The sequence below is a fragment of the Salvelinus alpinus genome, chromosome 38 (genome assembly GCF_045679555.1).
Source record: "Salvelinus alpinus chromosome 38, SLU_Salpinus.1, whole genome shotgun sequence".
Taxonomy (NCBI): domain Eukaryota; kingdom Metazoa; phylum Chordata; class Actinopteri; order Salmoniformes; family Salmonidae; genus Salvelinus; species Salvelinus alpinus.
In genome coordinates this window covers 14,359,170-14,385,028 of record NC_092123.1, presented here as the reverse complement: position 1 = coordinate 14,385,028, position 25,859 = coordinate 14,359,170, and the positions used below count along the sequence as shown (strand labels likewise).

Genomic DNA, 25,859 nt, shown 5'->3' with positions numbered 1-25,859 from the left:
ACAAGGATCTCTACTCCGACAATTAATCCACACATAAAACGGCCAACCGAATAATTTCTAGTCATCTCTCCTCCTTCCAGGCTTTTTCATTGTTTAAATGGTCCCGTGTGGCTCAGTTGGTAGAGCATGGCGCTTCCAACGCCAGGGTTGTGGGTTCATTCCCCACGGGGGGACCAGGATGAATATGTATGAACTTTCCAATTTGTAAGTCGCTCTGGATAAGAGCGTCTGCTAAATGACTTAAATGTAAATGTAAATTATATGGTGATCGCATCTAAACTTTCATTGTATTACCACGACTACCGGCAAAACAGTTCGTCTTTCTATCACCCACGTGGGTATAACCAATGAGGAGATGGCACGTGGGTACCTGCTTCTATAAACCAATGAGGAGATGGCACGTGGGTACCTGCTTCTATAAACCAATGAGGAGATGGGAGAGGCAGGACTTGCAGCGCGATCTGCGTCAGAAATAGGAATGAGTTCTATTTTAGCCCTTGGCGTCGCAGACGCTCGTTGGCGCGCGCGAGCAGTGTGGGTGCAATAATTGAAAAACATGGATTTCTACATTTATTTTGCGACGCTCGCGCATGCGACGTGTCTGGTCTGGTCAGCATGTAAGACTGCTGCAGTAAATATTTAGTCCGGGTAGCTATTTGGTTAACCTGTCTAGGACCGAAATTGCAGGGCGCCAAATTCAATCAACAGAAATCTCATAATTCTAATTTCTCAAACATACAAGTATTAGACACCATTTTAAAGATAAAATTCTCGTTAATCCAACCACAGTGTCCGATCTCAAAAAGGCTTTTCGGCTAACGCAGAACATATCATTATGTCAGGTCAGCAACTAGTCACAGAAAGCATACAGCGATTTTCCAACCAAAGAGAGTCACAAAAAGCAGAAATAGAGATAAAATGTATCACTAACCTTTGATATTCTTCATCAGATGACACTCCCGGGACAACATACATGTATGTTTTGTTCGATCAAGTTCATATTTCCAAAAACCTCAGGTTACATTTGGCTTTGTAAATCCCGTGAATTTGCACAGAGCCACATACATTTACAGAAATACTCATAATAAACATTGATAAAATATGCAAGTGTTATTCACAGAATTAAAGATATACTTCTCCTCAATGCAACTGCTGTGTCAGATTTCAAAAAAACTTTACGGAAGAAGCACACCATGCAATAATCTGAGTACGGCGCTCAGAGACCAACACAACCCAAACAGATATCCGCCATGTTGGAGTCAAAGGAAGTCAGAAATAGCATTATAAATATTCACTTACCTTTGATGATCTTCATCAGAATGCACTCCCAGGAATCACAGTTCCAAAATAAATGTTTGATTTGTTCGATAAAGTTAATCATTTATGTCCAAATAGCTCCTTTTTGTTAGCGCGTTTAGCCCAGTATTCCAAATTCATGACGCGCGATCACTAGGAGCAGACGAATAGTAAAAAAGTTCTGTTACAGTCCGTAGAAACATGTCAAACGAAGTATAGAATCAATCTTTAGGATGTTTTTAACATAAATCTTCAATAATGTTCCAACCGGAGAATTCTTTTGTCTTCAGAAATGCAATGGAACGCAAGCTAACTATCACGTGAACGTGCATGGTCAGCTCGTGGCACTCTGGGAGAGACCTTACTCAATCTCCTCTCATTCGCCCCCACTTCACAGTAGAAGCATCAAACAAGGTTCTAAAGACTGTTGACATCTAGTGGAAGTGCAATATGACCCCATAGACAATGTGTATTTGATAGGCCAAGAGTTGAAAAACTACAAACCTCAGATTTCCCACTTCCTGGTTGGATTTTTCTCAGGTTTTGCCATATGAGTTCTGTTATACTCACAGACATCATTCAAACAGTTTTAGAAACTTTAGAGTGTTTTCTATCCAAATCTACTAATAATATGCATATATTAGCAACTGGGACTGAGTAGCAGGCAGTTGACTCTGGGCAAGCTTTTCATCCAAACGTGAAAATGCTGCCCCCTATCCCAAACAAGTGAACTATTTTACTATCTGCATTGACCCTTCTTGCACAAACTTCTTTGACTCATCACATACGCTGCTGCTACTGTTTACTATCTGTCACTTTATTTCTAGTTACCGTATATGTACAGTTGAAAATATATGTACAGTTAAAAATTCCCTATCTTAGGTCAGTTAGGATCAGCCCTTTATTTTAAGAATGTGAAATGTCAGAATAATAGTAGAGAGAATGATTTATTTCAGCTTTTATTTCTTTCATCACATTCCCAGTGGGTCAGAATATTACATACACTCAATTAGTATTTGGTAGCATTGCCTTTAAATTGTTTAACTTGGGTCAAACGTTTCAGGTAGCTTTCCACAAGCTTCCCACAATAAGTTGGGTGAATTTTGGCCCATTCCTCCTGACAGAGCTGGTGTAACTGAGTCAGGTTTCTAGGCCTCCTTGCTCGCACATGCTTTTTCAGTTCTGCCCACACAGTTTCTGTGGGATTGAGGTCAGGGCTTTGTGATGGCCACTCCAATACCTTGACTTTGTTGTCCTTAAGCCATTTTGCCACAACTAGAAGTATGCTTGGGGTCCTTGTCCATTTGGAAGACCCATTTGCGACCAAGCTTTAACTTCCTGACTGATGTCTTGAGATGTTGCTTCAAAATATCCACATAATTTTCCGGCCTCATGATGCCATCTATTTGGTGAGGTGCACTAGTCCCTCCTGCAGCAAAGCACCCCCACAACATGATTTTTCCACCCCCGTGCTTCACGGTTGGGATGGTGTTCTTCGGCTTGCAAGCATCTCCCTATTTCCTCCAAACATAACGATGGTCATTATGGCCAAACAGTTCTATGATCTTTGTCCCCATGTGCAGTTGCAAACCGTAGTCTGACTTTGTATAGAGGTTTTGGAGTAGTTGCTTCTTGCATTCTGAACGGCCATTCACGTTATGTGGACATAGGACTCGTTTTTGTTACGCATTGTGCATCTATTATTACATGTTTTACTTCTCCATTTTTTCTCCCCAAAAAATTCTCTGCATTGTTGGGAAGGACCCAGAAGTAAGTGTTTCACAATCCACACCTGTTGTTTACGAAGTATGTGACAAATACAAATTGATTTTATAAGAGCATCTGCCAACTGACTAAAATGTAAAATTAATGGCCTCTAGTTTAGAGAGAGATGTGGATCTGAGTGTCTGCAATTAACTTGCAAGATTTTGCCTGCTCAATGTGTACATTTGTTTTTAAACTGTAGTACTTTGTGTTTTATGTTGTAAATGTGTTTTTGCATAACATTTTGTGTGCTGCTATTTTGGTCAGGTCAGAGATTTTTAATCTCAATGAAACTAACCTGGTAAAATATAGTTAACATTTTAAACATTAAAATAAAGATCAACCTGAGATTGGCCTCTAGTCAGGGTGCTTTATCAGGTTCCAATGCTGGCTGATTGATAGGCCTGCTAATATAACTATGCATGTAGCTGTGTTCACCTCTCACTTTCTTTTGTTAGTTGATAAACGGGTTTGCGTGGGCCTAAAGTAAAAGCTATATTGTGTCGTCATTTGAGATAAGATTGACAAATGAGCCTTTCCCTTACTTTTGTCATGCTCACAGGGCCAGGTGAGTCTCACCCAACTCTCACATTAGTTTTCCTTTCATACTGTTGACCTAGTCAACTGACACCACAATGCATTCCATTGTGGGATGGTCATGCTGCCATGTTATCTGCACAATCCACACGCTAAACAGGAAAGTGTACATGCAGTTACATCACCCTCTCTGCTGTAATCTTTTCCCAGGTGGTGAAAGGTGGCGTGGCCCTAAGTAGTTTTCAGAGAGCCAGATCGTCACTGGAACAGAGTACATATTATACTGGCGACAGTTTCAATTAAATTTTGGCACAATACTACAGTGCCTTCAGAAGGTATTCACACCCATTGACTTTTTCCACATTTGTGTTGCACCCTGAATTTAAAATGGATTACATTTAGATTGTGTCACTGATCTACACACAATACCCCATATTGTCAAAGTGGAATTTTTGTCGTTAGATTTTTCTGCAAACGAATAAAAATATGAAAAGATGTAATGTCTTGAGTCAAGTATTTAAACCCTTTTGTTATGGCAAACCTAAATACGTTCAGGATTTTTTTTTTAAGTGCTTCATCAGTTTTATGGACTCAGTCTGTGTGCAATAATAGGGGTTAACATGCTTTTTGAATGACTACCCGATTTCTGCAATTGTGTTATGTCCCTCAGTCGAGAAGTGAATTTCAAGCAGAGATTTAACCACAAATACTGGGGAGGTTTTCCCATGCCTTGCAAAGAAGGGCACCTATTGGTAGATGGGTAAAAATAAAAAAGCGTTTCCCTTTGAGCATGCTGAAGTTATCAATTATGCTTTGGATGGTGTATTAATACACTCAGTCACTACAAAGATGCAGGCGTCCTTCCTAACTCGTTTGCCGGAGAGGAAGGAAACCGCTCAGGGATTTTACCATGAGGCCAATGGTGATTTTAAAACAGTTCGAGTTTAATGGCTGTGATAGGAGAAAACTGAGGATGAATCAACAACATTGTAGTTACTCCACAATACTAACCTAAATAGATTATAAAGAAGGAAGCTTGTACAGAATAAAAATATTCCAAAACGTGCAACCTGTTTGCAATAAGGCACTAAAGTAATATGGAAAATACTGTGGCAAAGAAATTAACTTTTTGTCTGGAATACAAAGCGTTATGTTTGAGGCAAATCTAACACAACACATCACTGAGTACCACTCTCCATATTTTCAAGCATGGTGTTGGCTGCATCATGTTATGGGTATGCTTGTCATCGGCAAAGACGTGGGAGTTATTTAAGATAAATATAAACTCAATAGAGCTAAGTACAGGCAAAATCCTAGAGGTAAAACTGGTTCAGTCTGCTTTTAAACAGTCACTGGGAAAACAATTCACATTTTTAGCAGCAAAATAACCTAAAACACAAGGCCAAATATACACTGGAGTTGCTTACCAAGACGACATTGAATGTTCCTGAGTGGCAGAGTTACAGTTATGCCTTAAATCGGCTTGAAGATCTATGGCAAGACATGTAAAAATCTGTCTAACAAGCTATTGACAGAGCTTTGACTTAGGGGGTTGAATACTTATCTAATCAAGATATAATGGTGTTTTATTTTTCATTAATTGAAAGAAAATCATATAATTTTTTACCACTTTGACATTAGAGTATTGTGTGTGGATCATTTACAAAAAATTACCAATTAAATACATTTTAATCCAACTTTGTAACATAACAAAATGTGTTAAAAGTAAGGAGCTGTGAATACTTTCGGAAGGCACTGTATTTCAAGCAATGTGACAGCTTTTGACACTCATTGCCATTCTCTCAAACAGCTTCATGAGGAATGCTTTTCCAACAGTCTTGAAGGAGTTCCCACATATGCCGAGCACTTGTTGGCTACTTTTCCTTCACTCTGCGGTCCAACTCATCCCAAACCATCTCATTTGGGTTGAGGTTGGGTGGTTGTGCAGGCCAGGTCATCTGATGCAGCACTCCATCACTCTCCTTCTTGGTTAAATAGCCCTTACACAGCCTTGAGGTGTGTTTGGTCATTGTCCTGTTGTAAAACAAATGACAGTCTCACTAAGCGCAAACCAGATTGAATGGCGTATTGCTGCAGAACGCTGTGGTAGCCATGCTGGTTAAGTGTGTCTTGAATTCCAAATGAATCCCTGATTTACCAGCATTAAAATCCTCTAAATTAGCTGAAGTTCTACATGGTTTGCTCTGAATTCGTTTAGAGTACAGTATACTGCCATCCACTTGGTATAAATCCATAGTAAATCCCATTACCAAATCATTAAAAGATTACCAGAGAGTGCCACTGAACTGGAGAGGCATAAGTTTACTAGGTACAGTCGATAAATTATATTCATCCATCCTCAACAGTAGGTTAATACATCTATTATTACGTGTTTTACTTTTCCATTTCTCTCTCAAAAAAATCTCTGCATTGTTGGGAAGGACCCATAAGTAAGTGTTTCACTGTTAGTCCACACCTGTTGTTTACGAAGCATGTGACAAATACAAATTGATTTGATAAGAGCATCTGCCCAACTGACTAAAATTTGAAATTAATGGCCTCTAGTTTAGAGAGAGAAGTGGATCTGAGTGTCTACAACTAACTTGCAAGATTTTGCCTGCTCAATGTGTAAATTTATGTTTTTAAACTGTAGTACTTTGTGTTTTATGTTGTAAATGTGTTTTTGCATGACATTTTGTGTGTTGCTATTTTGGCCAGGTCAGAGATTTTTAATCTCAATGAGACTAACCTGGTAAAAGGAAGTTAATATTTTAAACATTAAAATAAAGATCAGCCTGAGATTGGCCTCTAGTCAGGCTGCTTTATCAGGTTCCAATGCTGGCTGATTGATAGTCCTGCTAATATAACTTTGCCTGTAGCTGTGTTCACCTCTCCCTTTCTTTTGTTAGTTGATAAACGGGTTTGCGTGGGCCTGAAATGAAAGATGTATTGTGTAGTCGACTGAGATAAGATTGACAAATGAGCCTTCACCTTACTTGTCATGCTCACAGGGCCAGGTGAGTCTCACCCAACTCTCACATTTGTTTTCCTTTCATACTGTTGACCTAGTCAACTGACACCACAACACATTGTATTTCAAGGCATTTAGACACATGAAAATGCATTCCATTGTGTTGTGGGATGGTCATGCTGCCATGTTATCTGCACAATCCACACGCTAAACAGGAATGTGCACATGCAGTTACATCACCCTCTCTGCTGTAATATTTTCCCAGGTGGTGAAAGGTGGCGTGGCCCTAAGTAGTTTTCAGAGAGCCAGACCGTCACTGCAACAGAGTACATATTATACTGGAGACAGTTTCAATAAAATTTTGGCACAATACTACAGTGCCTTCAGAAGGTATTCACACCCATTGACTTTTTCCACATTTGTGTTGCACCCTGAATTTAAAATGGATTACATTTAGATTGTGTCACTGATCTACACACAATACCCCATATTGTCAAAGTGGAATTTTTGTCGTTAGATTTTCTTGCAAATTAATAAAAATATGAAAAGATGTAATGTCTTGAGTCAAGTATTTAAACCCTTTTGTTATGGCAAACCTAAATACGTTCAGGAGTAGAAAAGAGTGCTTAATAAGTGTCATAATAAGTTGCATAGACTCAGTCTGTGTGCAATAACATGCTTTTTGAATGACTACCCGATCTCTACACCACACACATACAATTGTGTTATGTCCCTCAGTCGAGAAGTGAATTTCAAGCAGAGATTCAACCACAAAGACCAGGGAGGTTTTCCCATGCCTTGCAAAGGGCACCTATTGGTAGATGGGTAAATATAAAAGAAAGCGTTTCCCTTTGAGCATGCTGAAGTTATCAATTACGCTTTGGATGGTGTATCAATACACTCAGTCACTACAAAGATGCAGGCGTCCTTCCTAACTCGTTTCCCGGAGAGGAAGGAAACCGCTCAGGGATTTTACCATGAGGCCAATGGTGATTTTAAAACAGTTCGAGTTTAATGGCTGTGATAGGAGAAAACTGAGGATGAATCAACAACATTGTAGTTACTCCACAATACTAACCTAAATAGATTATAAAGAAGGAAGCTTGTACAGAATAAAAATATTCCAAAACGTGCAACCTGTTTGCAATAAGGCACTAAAGTAATACGGAAAATACTGTGGCAAAGAAATAAACTTTTTGTCTGGATTACAAAGCGTTATGTTTGGGGCAAATCTAACACAACACATCACTGAGTACCACTCTCCATATTTCCAAGCATGGTGTTGGCTCCATCATGTTATGGGTATGCTTGTCATCAGCAAGGACGTGGGAGTTTTTTAGGATAAATATATATTTAATAGAGCTAAGTACAGGCAAAATCCTGGAGGTAAAACTGGTTCAGTCTGCTTTCAAACAGTCACTGGGAGACAAATTCACCTTTTTAGTAGCAAAATAACCTAAACACAAGGCCAAATATACACTGGAGTTGCTTACCAAGACGACATTGAATGTTCCTGAGTGGCAGAGTTACAGTTATGCCTTAAATCGGCTTGAAGATCTATGGCAAGACTTGTAAAAATCTATCTAGCAAGCTATTGACAGAGCTTTGACTTAGGGGGTTGAATACTTATCTAATCATGTCACAGCCGTTGTCTAGGTGGAAATGACCAGACCAAGGTGCAGCGTGGTGAGCGTACATTTTCTTTTATTTAGAATGTCGCCAACAAGAAACAAAGCCACGACCGTGACGCTTACGAGGGCTATAGTGCCACTAACAAAGTCAGCTACCCACAAACACCAAAGGAAAAAAGGCTGTCTAAGTATGATTCCCAATCAGAGACAACGATAGACAGCTGTCCCTGATTGAGAACCATACCCGGCCAAAACATAGAAATACAAAACATAGAAATAAATAAACTAGAATGCACACCCTAGTCACACCCTGGCCTAACCAAAATAGAGAATAAAAGCCTCTCTATGGCCAGGGCTTGACAAATCAAGATATAATGTTGTTTTATTTTTCATTCATTAAAAGAAAAAAAGAAAAACAATCCCACTTTGACATTACAGAGCATTGTGTGTGTGTGGATCATTTACAAAAAATGACCAATTAAAACATTTTAATCCAACTTTGTAACATAACAAATTGTGTAAAATGTAAGAGCTGTGAATACTTTCGGAAGGCACTGTGTATTTCAAGCAATGTTACAGCTTTACACACTCATTGGCATTCTCTCAAACAGCTTCATGAGGAATGCTTTTCCAACAGTCTTGGAGCAGTTCCCACATATGCCGAGCACTTGTTGGCTACTTTTCCTTCACTCTGCGGTCCTTCTCATCTCAAACCATCTCACTTGGGTTGAGGTCGGGTGGTTGTGCAGGCCAAGTCATCTGATGTAGCACTCCATCACTCTCCTTCTTGGTCAAATAGCCCTTACACAGCCTTGAGGTGTGTTGGGTCATTGTCCTGTTGAAAACAAATGATAGTCCCACTAAGCGCAAACCAGATAGGATGGCGTATCGCTGCAGAATGCTGTGGTAGCCATGCTGGTTAAGTGTGCCTTGAATTCCAAATAAATCACTGATTTACCAGCAAAACCACCCCCAACCATCACACCTTCTCCTCCATGCTTCACGGTGGGAACCACACATCCGTTCACCTGAAAGACGTGTATTTGTATTTATTATGGATCCCAATTAGCTGCTGCCAAAGCAGCAGCTACTCTTCCTGGGGTCCAGCAAAATTAAGGCAGTTTATACAATTTTAAAACATTGCAATACATTCACAGATTTCACAACACACTGTGTGCCCTCAGGCCCCGACTCCACCACTACCACATATCTACAGTACTAAATCCATGTGTATGTATAGTGCGTATGTATGTGTGAAGTTGCAATGACTGATATTGTCTGATATTCCATTTATTTCTGTACCCCATTCACTCATGTAACTCTAAAGGGGAAAACAGTAGTTGCTACATCCATTTTAGGACATAAAAATTTATAATATGTACCCATAGATTTTTGAAGAATATAACATTTTTATAAATGCCTCTTGAGCTTAGTTTAACTATCGTACCCCACCAGAACCCAAAATATAAGCTTGTTTTACGCCAATGATTTTAAACAAATACTGTTTTGCCTCAAAACATAGTTACAACTATAATGACTATATCAAGTCCTTGCATCCAAAGCTCTGTCTGAATTTGAGAGTGATTACATTTCTCCAGCCCCATCCATCAGCTTTTTACCGAAACAGTGGCATGGAGAACGCTTTGTTATTGTTTCAACTGCTGCTTGGTCCATTAAAGGAGACGTGACTCCTGAGAATGGACAGACACATACTCAGTCATTTACTTATGGCCAATTCAAGTTATTGCATGCATTTTATTCGGAATTGTCGGTTATTTTATTTAGAAGAGTAGTCCCTGTGATGCTGTATGGCGAAAAACTTCTAAAGCTGCCCTGATTTTACACATTAGTGGAAAGACTATAGTGTGACCGCCTAGTCATAAAGCAGGGAATAATCATTCAAAAACTGCCCCAATACAGTGGCAATAACGCTATCACAACAGCCGTCCAGCCATAAATATGAAGTTAATGGCCGATTTTATTGTTTAATGGGGGGTAAAACAACTGATACGGGAGGAAAATGTGTACTTTACCAGAATAGTTTTCTTGTTGTTATCTACTGAGCCAAAGGGTTGATGTTGGTTGAGTCAAGGTCACTGTCTGTCCTTTTGATCCTCGCCTTGCATTCCTTTGAAACTCTTTTGTAATGGATGTTTAGCTTGTTACTGAGTCAACACCACACACTCTTGAAGCTTCATGGCCACATAATGAGCTGAATGTGTTTGTGAAAAGAACCTTTGATACCCAGAGATAGTTTTGCCGCTTGGACCCAGAACCGAGATTAAGCTTTTTAAGATAGACATAATTGTCAATGGAAAAATTCATATTTTAGTCCTATGCTTAATCTGGGTCCAGGAAACAGCCCCACAATGTCTGTGGCTCCTACTGTCATCTTGAAAATAAATGAGTTGGGACAAATCTTCAAAAATGTGTGCCTTGCTAGCAGGTGTATTCATCAAATGCATTTTGCATGATGATTGTAGAGGTGAACAGCCTAGAGCAGTTACTGCAACATTCCAGAGGCAGTCCAATGAATGAAACTGCCTCACAGTCCAAACACATGTTTGGCAGTCTACCAGCCAAATATTAGGTGTTACGTTTAATATTCAGTGTAAAAACTGTAGACAATAGAATATAATAGAAATCTTATGAAGCAACCAATGATATAATAGCTGTGAGAGGTTCTTATATGGGTTCAGCTTTATCAAACAGAACTAATTTGTCTTGTTACCTATTGGTCAGATTAGATTTGGTCCAGTGCCAGCATGTTTGCGATTGGACTGAAATCCAAGCCTGCTGAATAATAATTACCAATCAGAGAGTATCTCGGCCAATAGCTTATTATTGAGTTGAGCAGCGTCTTTCAGCCACACTGTGCTGCTCTTGCATATAGAAACAAAGGCTGATCAAGGACATCAAAGAATGCTGGCTTTGTAAGCTGTGCAATATGTATCTATAACTTCATGCATGTAATACTCATATTTTACTCTGCGCTCTTTAGTGGATCTTGCTCAGTCATTCCTGATGGTATTTGGTGGTTTAGCTAGATGCTGGTGTTGGAGGTTGCTGAAATGTACACGTGGGTGTGGAGCCATCCTGCTTTAAGAATGAGGAGAACAGCATGTATTATTCATACATCCTCGTCATACATCTCATCTGATTGAGTTGTGTCATGGCTAAAGGTGGGGGTAAGGGACAGCTGTCCACAGGGAGGGGAACAGGGGATACAATACGTGGCACAGAGAAGCTTTCTGGGTATTGTCGACACACCCTTTTTGATCCCACTTGTCTGCCTTCTGTTTGTTCGTGATGGGTGATAATATAATATCCATCTTATCCTAACGCTTTGTCAAATACTTCAGGATCCCTGCATTAAAAGTGGTTCTTTAAAGATCACTGCCTTCAAATCAAATCAAATCGCATTTGTCACATGCGCCGAATTCAACAGGTGTAGACGTTACAGTGAAATGCTTACTTACAAGCCCTTAACCAACAATGCAGTTTTAAGAAAATACCAACAAAAAAGTAAGAAATAAGAATAACAAATAATTAAAGAGCAGATAAGAATAGTTGGAGTAGCAGTGGTGTTGGCTGTAGTGTTGTCCTGCTATCCTCCTATCTTAACTCACTATGGTCATTGTTCTCCTGCCAGGATATGAACTTGATTGACATCCTGTGGAGGCAGGACATTGACCTGGGTGCCGAGCGGGAGGTGTTTGACCTGAGCCTGCGGCAGAAGGAGGATGAGCTGCGCAGGCAGAGGGAACTGGAGGAGGAGAAGAGGCTGCACCTGCTGAGGGAGCAGGATAAGGCCTTGCTGGAACAGCTAGAGCTGGACGAGGAGACTGGAGAGTTCATGCCCTGCCTGCTACCCAGTGAACCAGAGCTGCCCAACACAGATACCACCCCAGAGGGAAACCAGGTATCTGTGTCTGTCTGTCTGTCTGTCTGTCTGTCTGTCTGTCTGTCTGTCTGTCTGTCTGTCTGTCTGTCTGTCTGTCTGTCTGTCTGTCTGTCTGTCTGTCTGTCTGTCTGTCTGTCTGTCTGTCTGTCTGTCTGTCTGTCTGTCTGTCTGTCTGTCTGTCTGTCTGTCTGTCTGTCTGTCTGTCTGTCTGTCTGTCTGTCCGTCCGTCCGTCCGTCCGTCCGTCCGTCCGTCCGTCCGTCCGTCCGTCCGTCCGTCCGTCCGTCCGTCCGTCCCCTCTGGAATAGAAAAGAGTAATGAGATTAGCATTTATGCTAGGGAAATGTATGTGTTCTGTGTCTTGTTTTTTTTAAATATTCATTTTGAGGGTGGTATACAAAAGTATCTATATCCACAGTAAAACGAGTCCTATATCGACAAAACCTGAAAGGCCGCTCAGCAAGGAAGAAGCCACTGCTCCAAAACCACCCAAAAAAAACAGACTACGGTTTGCAACTGCACATGGGGACAAAGATTGTACTTTTTGGAGAAATATCTTCTGATCTGATCAAACAAAAATAGAACTGTTTGGCCGTAATGACCATCATTATGTTATGAGGAAAAAAGGGGAGGCTTGGAAGCCGAAGAACATCATCCCAACAGTGAAGCACGGGGGTGGCAGCATCATGTTGTGGGGGTGCCTTTGCTGCAGGAGGGACTGGTGAACTTCACAAAATAGATGGCATTATGAGGACGAAAATTCGGTGGATATATTGAAGCAACATCTCAAGACTTCAGTCAGGAAGTTAAAGCTTGGTCGCAAATGGGTCTTCCAAATGGACAATGACTCCAAGCATACTTCCAAAGTTGTGGCAAAATGGCTTAAGGACAACAAAGTCAAAGTATTGAAGTGGCCATCACAAAGCCCTGACCTCAATCCTATAGAATATTTGTGGGCAGAACTGAAAAAGCGTGTGCGAGCAAGGAGGCCTACAAATCTGACTCAGTTTCACCAGCTCTGTCAGGAGGAATGGGCCAAAATTCACCCAACTTATTGTGGGAAGCTTGTGGAAGGCTACCCAAAATGTTTGACCCAAGTTAAACAATTTAAAGGCAATGCTACCAAATACTAATTGAGTGTATGTAAACTTCTGACCCACTGGGAATGTGATGAAAGAAATAAAAGCTGAAATAAATCATTCTCTCTAGTAATATTCTGACATTTCACATTCCTAAAATAAAGTGGTGATCCTAACTGACCTAAGACAGGGAATGTTAAAGGGATTAAATGTCAGGAATTGTGAAAAACCAATATATTTGGCTAAGGTGAAAAAAAAAAAATGTTATAACTTTATCGCTCATACAGCCAGTCATTTATATCTGTGTGTCTGTTTTTGTAGAACACCATTTTTTCCAGAGTGGATGGGGATGCACTTTCATTTGATGAGTGCATGCAGCTTCTCGCAGAGACATTCCCTTTAGTAGAAACCATTAAGGTAAGAGAATACACTACCAATACCTACAAACCAGTAACATAATTCCAATCTGTTTTTCCTCTTATCAATGCATCCCCTCTAATTTCCAGTATTTGTCTGTGTATTCTAGCTCCCCCATCCTCCTCCTGCTCATGTCATGCCCTCCCCTTTCATTGGCAACAGTAGGCCAGATATGCTGACCTCCCAGCAGTCACCTGTGGCCCAGAACCCCATGCTCTCTGCTCTGCTGGCCCCCCACAAGGCTCCCACTGCTGTGCCTGCGTCTCTGGATCCAGCCCCTGTGGATGTGGAGCAGGCCTGGATGGAGCTGCTCTCCCTGCCTGAGCTCGAGGTAGGTATGACACAATGGAACAATTCATAAAGCCACAACAAGCCCTGTTCAGCTAGGTAATGGACACCTAAAGAACAACAAGTGGCTGCTGCAGTAGGGCGGGCGAGGACACAGCACAAGCACGCCTTTGTTAGAATAAATTTGAAAAGTAGACCTCCTGATAATTCTCTTTTATTTATGTCCTTTTCTGTTGGCATGAACTTTCTCAAACAGGTATTATTGTGCATCACACAAAATGTACGTACCCCGCATAGGCCTAAATGCAAGAAAATACATTTGTCAAATGAGTTTCTATGTACTGAAATAGCACGCACATTAGAACTCATCGAACTCAAGTCCAGGAAAGTTTACAAGCCGAACAAGCCTAATTGGAATGATGAGTTAAGGGACCTATGATCTGTACGCCGCAAGGCTGAGCACTTATTTCTACAGTGTAAAGATAGGAATACAAGATAAGATTTTAAGAAAAAACAGCATGTGTTTGATTAAAGACTGAGCCTATTCAAACAGAGATATCAGAGAGGGCAGGTATTACACCTTGAGGAGATACAGACAAGAAATTCTCAACAGTTCCTGGAACCAAATAAGTTGGGACCAAAACGACATAAGACAATTCCAATGGAAGTCAGTGAAGAGCAGGGGGGCTGAAGTTCGATATTACACAGGTACTTAATGAGTGTGAGAAGGGGTTTGCAAGTTTGTTCTCAGGTAATGAAAATGTGGCATATTTTGAGGAAGATTTTTATTAAGACACATGTTCCCTGAAAACTAAACTGGGAAATGGCAGGTAGCGGCAGCAGGTAGCCTAGTGATTAGAGCGTTGTACTAGTAACCGAAAGGTTGCAATATCAATCCCCGAGCTGACAAGGTAAAAATCTGTCGTTCTGCCCCTGAACAAGTCACTGTTCCAAGGCCGTCATTGAAAATAAGAATTTGTTCTTAACTGACTTGCCTAGTTAAATAAAGGTTAAAAACACAACGTCAAACTCAGAACCCTCTTATATACTGTATTGAAATGTCAGAATGATAGTAGAGAGAATGATTTTTTTCAGCTTTCATTTCTTTCATCACATTCCCAGTGGGTCAGAAGTTAACATACACTACATTAGTGTTTGGTAGCTTTGCCTTTAAATTGTTTAACTTGGGTCAAACGTTTCAGGTAGCCTTCCACAAGCTTCCCACAATAAGTTGGGTGAATTTCGGCCCATTCTTCCTGACAGAGCTGGTGTAACTGAGTCAGGTTTGTAGGCTTCCTTGATCGCACACGCTTTTTCAGTTCTGACCACACATTTTCCATGGGATTGAGGTCAGGGCTTTGTGAAGGCCACTCCAATACCTTGACTTCGTTGTCCTTAAGCCATTTTGCCACAACTTTGGAAGTATGCTTATGGTCATTGTTCATTTGGAAGACCCATTTGCGACCAAGCTTTAACTTCCTGACTGATGTCTTGAGATATTGCTTCAAAATATCCACGTAATTTTCCGTCCTCATGATGCCATATATTTTGTGAAGTACACCAGTCCCTCCTGCAGCAAAGCACCCCCACAACATGATGCTGCCACCCCCGTGCTTCACAGTTGGGATGGTGTTCCTCGGCTTGCAAGACTCACCATTTTTCCTCCAAACATGACGATGGTCATTATGGCCAAACAGTTCTATTTTTGTTTCATCAGACCAGAGGATATTTCTCCAAAAAGTAAGATCTTTGTCCCCATGTGCAGTTGCAAACTGTAATCTGGCTTTTTTTATGGCGGTTTTGGAGCAGTGGCTTCTTCCTTGCTGAGTAACCTTTCAGGTTATGTCGATTTAGGACTTGTTTTAATGTGGATATAGATACATTTGTACCTGTTTCCTCCAGCATCTTCACAAGGTCCTTTGCTGTTGTTCTGGGATTGATTTGCACTTTTCGCACCAAAGTACTTTCATCTCTCGGAGACAGAATGCGTCTCCTTCCTGAGCGGTATGACGGCTGCGTGGTCCCATGGATGTTTATACTTTCGTACTATTGTTTGTGCAGATGAACGTGGTACTTTCAGGTGTTTGGAAATTGCTCCCAAGGTTGAACCAGACTTGTGGAGGTCTACAATTTTTTTCTGAGGTCTTGGCTGATTTCTTTTGATTTTCCCCTGATGTCAAGGAAAGAGGCACTGAGTTTGAAGGTAGGCCTTGAAATACATCCACAGGTACGTTTCACCAAATTACTCAAATTATGTCAATTAGCCTATCAGAAGCTTCTAAAGCCATGACATAATTTTCTGGAATTTTCCAAGCTGTTTAAAGGCACAGTCAACTTAGTGTACATAAACTTCTGACCCACTGGAATTGTGATACAGTGAATTATAAGTTAAATAATCTGTCTGTAAACAATTGTTAGAAAAAATTACTTGTGTCATGCACAAAGTAGATGTTCTAACCGACTTGCCAAAACGATAGTTTGTTAACAAGAAATTTGTGGAGTGGTTGAAAAATGAGCTTTATTGACTCCAACCTAAGTGTATGTAAACTTCCGACTTCAACTGTAACCTGTACCTACAGTGAGGGAAAAAAGTATTTGATCCCCTGCTGATTTTGTACGTTTGCCCACTGACAAAGAAATGATCAGTCTATAATTTTAATGGTAGGTTTATTTGAACAGTGAGAGACAGAATATCAACAAAAAAATCCAGAAAAACGCATGTCAAAAATGTTATGAATTGATTTGCATTTTAATGAGGGAAATAAGTATTTGACCCCTCTGCAAAACATGACTTAGTACTTGGTGGCAAAACCCTTGTTGGCAATCACAGAGGTCAGACGTTTCTTGTAGTTGGCCACCAGGTTTGCACACATCTCAGGAGGGATTTTGTCCCACTCCTCTTTGCAGATCTTCTTCAAGTCATTAAGGTTTCGAGGCTGACGTTTGGCAACTCGAACCTTCAGCTCCCTCCACAGATTTTCTATGGGATTAAGGTCTGGAGACTGGCTAGGCCACTCCAGGACCTTAATGTGCTTCTTCTTGAGCCACTCCTTTGTTGCCTTGGCCGTGTGTTTTGGGTCATTGTCATGCTGGAATACCCATCCACGACCCGTTTTCAATACCCTGGCTGAGGGAAGGAGGTTTTCACCCAAGATTTGACGGTACATGGGCCCGTCCATCGTCCCTTTGATGCGGTGAAGTTGTCCTGTCCCTTTAGCAGAAAAACACCCCCAAAGCATAATGTTTCCACCTCCATGTTTGACGGTGGGGATGGTTTCTTGGGGTCATAGGCAGCATTCCTCCTCCTCCAAACACGGCAAGTTGGGTTGATGCCAAAGAACTCCATTTTGGTCTCATCTGACCACAACACGTTCACCCAGTTGTCCTCTGAATCATTCAGATGTTCATTGGCAAACTTCAGACGGGCATGTATATGTGCTTTCTTGAGCAGGGGGACCTTGCGGGCGCTGCAGGATTTCAGTCCTTCACGGCATAGTGTGTTACCAATTGTTTTCTTGATGACTATGGTCCCAGCTGCCTTGAGATCATTGACAAGATCCTCCTGTGTAGTTCTGGGCTGATTCCTCACCGTTCTCATGATCATTGCAACTCCACGAGGTGAGATCTTGCATGGAGCCCCAGGCTGAGGGAGATTGACAGTTCTTTTGTGTTTCTTCCATTTGCGAATAATCACAGAAAATGTTGTCACCTTCTCACCAAGCTGCTTGGCGATGGTCTTGTAGCCCATTCCAGCCTTGTGTAGGTCTACAATCTTGTCCCTGACATCCTTGGAGAGCTCTTTGGTCTTGGCCATGGTGGAGAGTTTGGAATCTGATTGATTGATTGCTTCTGTGGACAGGTATCTTTTATACAGGTAAGAAACTGAGATTAGGAGCACTCCCTTTAAGAGTGTGCTCCTAATCTCCGTTCGTTACCTGTATGAAAGACACCTGGGAGCCAGAAATCTTTTTGATTGAGAAGGGGTCAAATACTTATTTCTCTCATTAAAATGCAAATCAATTTATAACATTTTTGACATGCATTTTTCTGGATATTTTTGTTGTTATTCTGTCTCTCACTGTTCAAATAAACCTACCATTAAAATTATAGACTGATAATTTCTTTGTCAGTGGGCAAACGTACAAAATCAGCAGGGGATCAAATACTTTTTTCCCTCACTGTAAATGAGGAGTTGTCCGTGGCAGAAGTTAAGAAGGCGATTGACACAGCAAAAAATGGGAAAGCATTTGTCATTGATAAACTTCTTAATTAAGTCTTAATTACTCTAAATTAACTGAAGTTCTACATGGTTTGCTCTGAATTTGTTTAGAGTACAGTGTTCTGCAATCCAGTTGGAATAAGTCCATAGTCAATCCCATTACCAAATCTTTCAAATAATTACCCGAGAGTTCCACTGAACTGGAGAGGCATACGTTTACCAGGTACGGTCGATAAATTATATTCATCCATCCTCAACAGTAGGTTAATGCATCTATTATTACGTGTTTTACTTTTCAATTTTTTCTCCAAAAACAAATCTCTGCATTGTTGGGAAGGACCCATAAGTAAGCGTTTCACTGTTAGTCCACACCTGTTGTTTACGAAGCATGTGACAAATACAAATTGATTTGATTAGAGCATCTGCCAACTGACTAAAATGTGAAATGAATGGCCTCTAGTTTAGAGAGAGAAGTGGATCTGAGTGTCTGCAATTAACTTGCAAGATCTTGCCTGCTCAATGTGTAAATTGATGTTCAGTGCCACTGAACTGGAGAGGCATACGTTTACTAGGTACGATCTATAAATTATATTCATCCATCCTCAACAGTAGGTTAATGACCTTTTAGGAGGATCAAAACATTCTGGTGGAACAACAAAATAGTTTTCATACATCCAGAGACTGTATCGATCATATCTACTCAGTGTGTAGAATAGCCAGTATAAAAACATTAAGAACACCTTCCTAATTGTGAGTTGCACCCCCCCCCTTTTGCCCTCAGAACAGCCTCAATGCATCGGGGCATGGACTCTACAAGATGTTGAAAGCGTTCCACAGGGATGTTGGCCCATGTTGTGTCAAGTTGGCTGAATGTGACCTGGCGATTTGACACATATAAAATGTAATTCATTCATTAATTGTATTAATTCACTCTGTGATCAAGTTTCACTGAATAGGGTTTTCATACTTGCTATGGAGCTGTATATAGTTCCACCACAGGATAGCACTGATCCAATGACTGTACATAGTCTTGGACTACAATGGCAATGCTATCCAATTTTAGATAGTAATTGTACCCATTGTTTATAAGGGTTTCCCACTAGAGATACAAGTCTCTTTTTTTTCACTATGATAATGAAGACATGAAATTAACAGTCTCACCTTTCAATAAAATATTTTACAATGTATATAGGTCACTGTCTGTTTTCTAATTCTTTGATTTACTCTATTTTCAACAGCAGCACTTAAAAATGCAAGTGTCAGATATCCTGGATCAGAATGGCTATACCAGCACAAGCATGCCCCTAGAGGTGCAGGACCCTAACTACAGCTTCTACTTGCCTGAGCTCCCAGGCTTGGTCACAAACATAGATACTACACCACCCGTCCCAACCATCAACAACTTCAAAGGGATGGTTCCCCCTGACAACCTCAACCAAATTACTCTGAAAGCCCCGGAGCTCAACACAACCTACACCACAGACAGCCTCTGTAAGGTGTTCTACACTGACCCCTCAAACACAAAACCTTGCTCCCCCATGTTATCCTATACTTCCAATGAGGCTAACCCACAGGAGGAGGTGAGACACAAACCACTGGAATCGTCAGAAATACATGTCCCCCAATTTTCCCTGACAGATGGACACAAGACTGCTACAGAGTTCTCTGACTCCGGTCTGTCAATGGACAATGTCAGCTCGCCTAAGAAATCCCATCAGGACGATAGTTCTACGGGATACAGCGACTCAGACCTGGAGGAGATGGATAGCAACCGGTCCGAGTACAGAGAGATGTTCTCACTGTCTCTCCATGGAGAGGAACAACAGTCCTCCCCTTACAACACTGGTCCAGTATCCCATCTTCCGGCAGACAGCCTACCCTACCCAAAAAGTGAGCTCATAGAGGGCAACGGCCATAACCAGCGCCCATTCACCAAAGACAAGCCGAGAAGGCGCTATGCAGGCTGCCAGTCCCGTCTGTCCAGAGACGAACAGCGGGCCAAGGCCCTGGGGATCCCCTTTGCTGTAGAGCTCATTATCAACCTGCATGTGGATGACTTCAATGAGCTCATGTCCAAGCACCAGCTTAACGAGGTCCAGCTGGTCCTGATCCGAGACATCCGCCGACGGGGCAAGAACAAGGTGGCAGCCCAGAACTGCCGCAAGCGCAAGATGGAAAGCATCTCAGACCTGGAGGGGGAGCTTGAAGCCCTGTGCGAGAAGAAGGAGCACTTGCTCAGAGAGAGTGCCCAGAGGAACGGCAGTCTGAACGAGCTAAAGGAGCAGCTGGGGAGTCTGTACCTGGAGGTGTTCAGTCGGCTGAGAGATGAGGAGGGGAAGCCCTACTCTCCCAGTGACTACTCCCTCCAGCAGACCTCCAACGGCAGCATGTTCCTTGTGCCTCGTGTTAAAAAGATACTCAAGGGTGAAGACAAATAGTCTCTTCCATTGCACTGTTTTCATTACTTTTGTTCATACCTACTCTACATGACTACCATGCTCAAAGTTCTATGCTAGACTATCAATTGTATATATGTTGCTTAAGGAGTAGTTTAACAGGAGTGTTATTTAACTTAATTCCACTTAATTCCACTTTCAACAATGTTGAAATCTCTCCTTATTCTGTACAGCAATACTTTTTTTTGATCCTGTAATCATAGCTATGCAAATAGATGTCTACCCTATTTGCAATTGAGACATGGTGACATGTGTGTATGCACAGTTGAAGTCGGACGTTTACATACACTTAGGTTGGAGTCATTAAAACTCGTTTTTCAACCACTTCACAAATTTCTAAACAAACTATCGTTTTGGCAAGTTAGTTAGGACATCTACTTTGTGCATGACACAAGTAATTTTTCGAACAATTGTTTACGGACAGATTATTTCACTTATAATTTACTGTATCACAATTCCAGTGGGTCAGAAATGTACATACTCAATTGACTGTGCCTTTAAACAGATTGTAAAATTCCAGAAAATTATGTCATGGCTTTAGAAGTTTCTGATGGGATAATTGACATCATTTGAGTCAATTGGAGGTGTACCTGTGGATGTATTTCAAGGCCTACCTTCAAACTCAGTGCCTCTTTCATTGACATCAGGGGAAAATCAAAAGAAATCAACCAAGACCTCAGAAAAACATGGTAGACCTCCACAAATCTGGTTCATCCTTGGGAGCAATTTCCAAACACCTGAAGGTACCACGTTCATCTGCACAAACAATAGTACGAAAGTATAAACACCATGGGACCATACCGCTCAGGAAAGAGACGCATATTGTCTCCTAGAGATTAACGTATTTTGGTGTGAAAAGTGCAAATCAATCCCAGAACAACAGCAACAGACCTTTTGAAGATGCTTGAGGAAACAGGTGCTTAAGTATCTATATCCACAGTAAAACGAGTCCTATATTGACATAACCTGAAAGGCTGCTCAGCAAGGAAGAAGCCACTGCTCCAAAACCGCCATTAAAAAGAGAGACTAAAGTTTGCAACTGCACATGGGGACAAAGATTGTACATTTTGGAGAAATGTCCTCTGGTCTGATGAAACAAAAATAGAACTGTTTGGCCATAATGACCATTGTTACGTTTGGAGGAAAAAGGGTGATGCTTGCAAGCTGAAGAACACCATCCCAACCGTGAAGCACGGGGGTGGCAGCATCATGTTGTGGGGGTACTTTGCTGCAGGAGGGTCTGGTGCACTTCACAAAATAGATGGCTCCGTGAGGATGGAAAATTCAGTGGATATATTGAAGCAACATCTCAAGACATCAGTCAGGAAGGTAAAGCTTGGTCGCAAATGGGTCTTCCAAATGAACAATGACCCCAAGCATACTTCCAAAGTTGTGGCAAAATGGCTTAAGGACAACAAAGTCAAGGTATTGGAGTGGCCATCACAAAGCCCTGACCTCAATCCCATGGAAAATGTGTGGACAGAACTGAAAAAGCATGTGCGAGCAAGGAGGCCTACAAAACCTGACTCAGTTACACCAGCTACTATTTAATGAATCTGCCAGTTGAGGACTTGTGAGGCGTCTGTTTCTCAAACTAGAGACTCTAATGTGCTTGTCCTCTTGCTCAGTTGTGCACCGGGGCCTCTCACTACTCTTTCTATTCTGGTTAGAGTCAGTTTGCGCTGTTCTGTGAAGGGGAGTAGTACACAGCTTTGTACGAGATCTTCAGTTTCTTGGAATTTTCTCGCATGGAATAGCCTTAATTTCTTAGAACAAGAATAGACTGATGAGTTTCAGAAGAAAGCCTTTGTTTCTGGCAAATTTTGAGCCTGTAATCAAACCCACAAATGCTGATGCTCCAGATACTCAACTAGTCTAAAGAAGGCCAGTTATATGGCTTCTTTAATCAGGACAACAGATTTCATAATTGCAAAAGGGTTTTCTAATGATCAGTTAGCCTTTTAAAATTATAAACTTGGATTAGCTAACACAACGTGCACAGGAGTGATGGTTGCTGGTAATGGGCCTCTGTATGCCTTTGTAGATATTCCATAAAAAATCAACCGTATCCAGCTACAATAGTCATTTACAACATTAACAATGTCTACACTGTATTTCTGATCAATTTGATGTTATTTTAATGGACAAAAAATGTGCTTTTCTTTCAAAAACAAGGACATTTCTAAGTGACCCCAAACTTTTGAATGGTAGTGTACATAGTATTGGTAACCATCTATACTCAATATAAAAATAAACATTTGAATAGTGAAGTGTAGACTAAATTGCACATTTTAATTAAATTCAAATTCATGCCTTACAGCATGTCCAATTCAAATTCAATTAAAATTCAAGAGTTTCATTGAAATTCAAGAGCAATTCGTAACTAAATTCTGAATCGACCCCAACCATGCTAACTAGGGGAGGATACCCCATGTTCTTGAAGTATACAACAGATAAAAATGACAGGGGTGTTTTCATGTAAGGCTTTGTTGAAATTTGTGCAAATAAAGGTTGAAAGATCATCTCCACCCCATTTCTATTGTTCTCCTCCTTTCATGTCTAAGTGGAGGTTCATTAACCTTACAGAAAAACAGGCTTCTGGCAAACAGTTGTGGCAAACCTTTGGCCAATTTACCATAAATTTGTGACAAGCTCATATTTTCACATGCAAATTAGTTTTGTCGCAAACTGTTGTGGTGAATTTGCAGAACTTTCTGTTTGCTGCAAACTCAGTATAAATATGCACATTATTCAATGTCTTTAACAGATAAAAAATGTATCGAATACTACTTGAAATCATCAGCATGGTAATGAAGAAAATAGCAAAGACTGGATATTTCAAAAATAAATTGTTTCATCTTTTTATGTAGCTTCAACATTTACATGAGAAAAATGGGAACACTATGAGGATGTTGACCTTAGGATATTTAAAGGGACAACTACATAATTATTTACATGAGCCAAATGATAACTGAGCAATAGATTAACCAATGGAAGTTAAAAATATATTAAGAAACATTTTATAATTAAAACAACAAAAACGAAATCAAACCCAGTTCCCGAAATATTGCCTTTTTGAGTGAACTTTTGTAGATGGTGGCCCTGTGGAAGTCCTTCGTCCAAAGCTTGTTAAATGCGTGCACTGAAACAATCAGAAAACATAACACAATTAAGATACAGAAAACAATTACTGAAAACAATTCATATTTTGGCATCTTAAAAGGTAGAAATTGAGTTATGCCTAATATGGCCATGTCCATGTGTTTATGGGTAATTCCTATTTCATTAATCTCAGCAAGGCCAAACAAGATGAAATTAAAAGTTGTATATTTTTTCTACATTACGAAATTTGGACATCAAATTGTTTTCTCGTTTATGGTTTCTAAATTGGGCATCGAGTAACAGAAAACAGATAATGACAACTCTAGGTCACCGGGATCATCCCTGTTGTCTGTGTCCTGCGGCTGGAGCCGCGCATCAGGGAGGGGGTACTGTCATGTATACTCCCTCTCTGGTCTCTAGGTCACCAGACTGCTGATTATTACACGCACCTGTCACCATCGTCACTCGCACCAGCTCTCCATCACCTCCTTGATTACCTGCCCTATTTATGTCACTCCCTTTGGTTCCTTCCCCAGGCATTATTGTTTCTGTGTCTGTTTCATGTCGGTGCGCTGTTCGTGTTTCTTGTTTTCTTCGTGTTAATTAATTAATTAAATGTATTCACTCCCTGAACTTGCTTCCCGACTCTCAGCGTACATCGTTACAAGTATATTATTTTATTTAGGAATGTAGTGGAGTAAAAGTTATCAAAATATAAATAGTAAAGTACAGATACCCAAAAAAAACGAATTAACTTCTCACGAGTCACAAACCCGGATCCGGGATCCCCCCAGCAAAAAAGCTGACTAGCATAGCCTAGCCTAACGCGACAGGGATATCATATAATATAATTTTCATGAAATCACAAGTCCAAGACACCAAATGAAAGATAAACATCTTGTGAATCCAGCCATCATTTCCGATTTTTAAAATGTTTTACAGCGAAGACACAATATGTATTTCTATTAGCTAACCACGATAGCAAAAGACTCAACCGCATATTTTCACAATTTTTTTACCGCATAGGTAGCTATCACAAATTCGACCAAATAAAGATATAATTAGTCACTAACCAAGAAACAACTTCATCAGATGACAGTCTTATAACAGATTTATTGTATAGCATATGTTTTGTTTGAAAAATTTGCATATTTCAGGTATAAATCATAGTTTTACATTGCAGCCACCATCACAAATCTCACCAAAGCAGCTAGAATAACTACAGAGACCAACGTGAAATACCTAAATACTCATCATAAAACATTTATGAAAAATACATGGTGTACAGCAAATGAAAGACAAACATCTTGTGAATCCAGACAATATTTCAGATTTTTTAAAGTGTTTTACAGCAAAAACACAATATAGCATTATATTAGCTTACTACAATAGCCAACCACACAACCGCATTCATTCAACACAAAGGTAGCGATAGCGAAAAAAACAGCAAAAGATATAAATGTATTCACTAACCTTCACAATCTTCATCAGATGACAGTCCTATAACATCATACACTGCTCAAAAAAATAAAGGGAACACTTAAACAACACAATGTAACTCCAAGTCAATCACACTTCTGTGAAATCAAACTGTCCACTTAGGAAGCAACACTGATTGACAATAAATTTTACATGCTGTTGTGCAAATGGAATAGACAAAAGGTGGAAATTATAGGCAATTAGCCAGACACCCCCAATAAAGGAGTGATTCTGCAGGTGGTGACCACAGACCACTTCTCAGTTCCTATGCTTCCTGGCTGATGTTTTGGTCACTTTTAAATGCTGGCGGTGCTCTCACTCTAGTGGTAGCATGAGACAGAGTCTACAACCCACACAAGTGGCTCAGGTAGTGCAGCTAATCCAGGATGGCACATCAATGCGAGCTGTGGCAAGAAGGTTTGCTGTGTCTGTCAGCGTAGTGTCCAGAGCATGGAGGCGCCAGTACATCAGGAGACGTGGAGGAGGCCGTAGGAGGGCAACAACCCAGCAGCAGGACCGCTACCTCCGCCTTTGAGCAGGAGGAGCACTGCCAGAGCCCTGCAAAATGACCTCCAGCAGGCCACAAATGTGCATGTGTCAGCATATGGTCTCACAAGGGCTCTGAGGATCTCATCTCGGTACCTAATGGCAGTCAGGCTACCTCTGGCGAGCACATGGAGGGCTGTGCGGCCCCACAAAGAAATGCCACCCCACACCA

The 25,859-nt window shown here is 40.8% G+C and overlaps 1 protein-coding gene and 1 non-coding gene across 4 annotated transcripts in view; both read left to right on the top strand.

Annotated features, from left to right (window-relative positions):
* Positions 1-23,093, top strand: part of LOC139566469 (nuclear factor erythroid 2-related factor 2-like) — a 41,044-nt gene extending 17,951 nt beyond the window's left edge. Inside the window, exons 2-5 of one of the 3 annotated variants that reach the window (XM_071387678.1) lie at positions 11,885-12,121; positions 13,502-13,597; positions 13,707-13,928; positions 19,343-23,093. In XM_071387678.1, coding sequence (XP_071243779.1) covers positions 11,885-12,121; positions 13,502-13,597; positions 13,707-13,928; positions 19,343-20,542 — 1,755 coding nt within the window. In that variant the 3' untranslated portion in view covers positions 20,543-23,093. Of the gene's footprint in view, positions 1-11,851; positions 12,122-13,501; positions 13,598-13,706; positions 13,929-19,342 lie in introns of all 3 variants that reach the window. The other 2 variants (XM_071387679.1, XM_071387676.1) reach the window with 2 other exon arrangements.
* trnag-ucc (transfer RNA glycine (anticodon UCC)) lies at positions 100-176 on the top strand. The gene has a single exon. It is a non-coding gene; the product is annotated as a tRNA-Gly (tRNA).
* Positions 23,094-25,859: the final 2,766 nt, after the last annotated feature.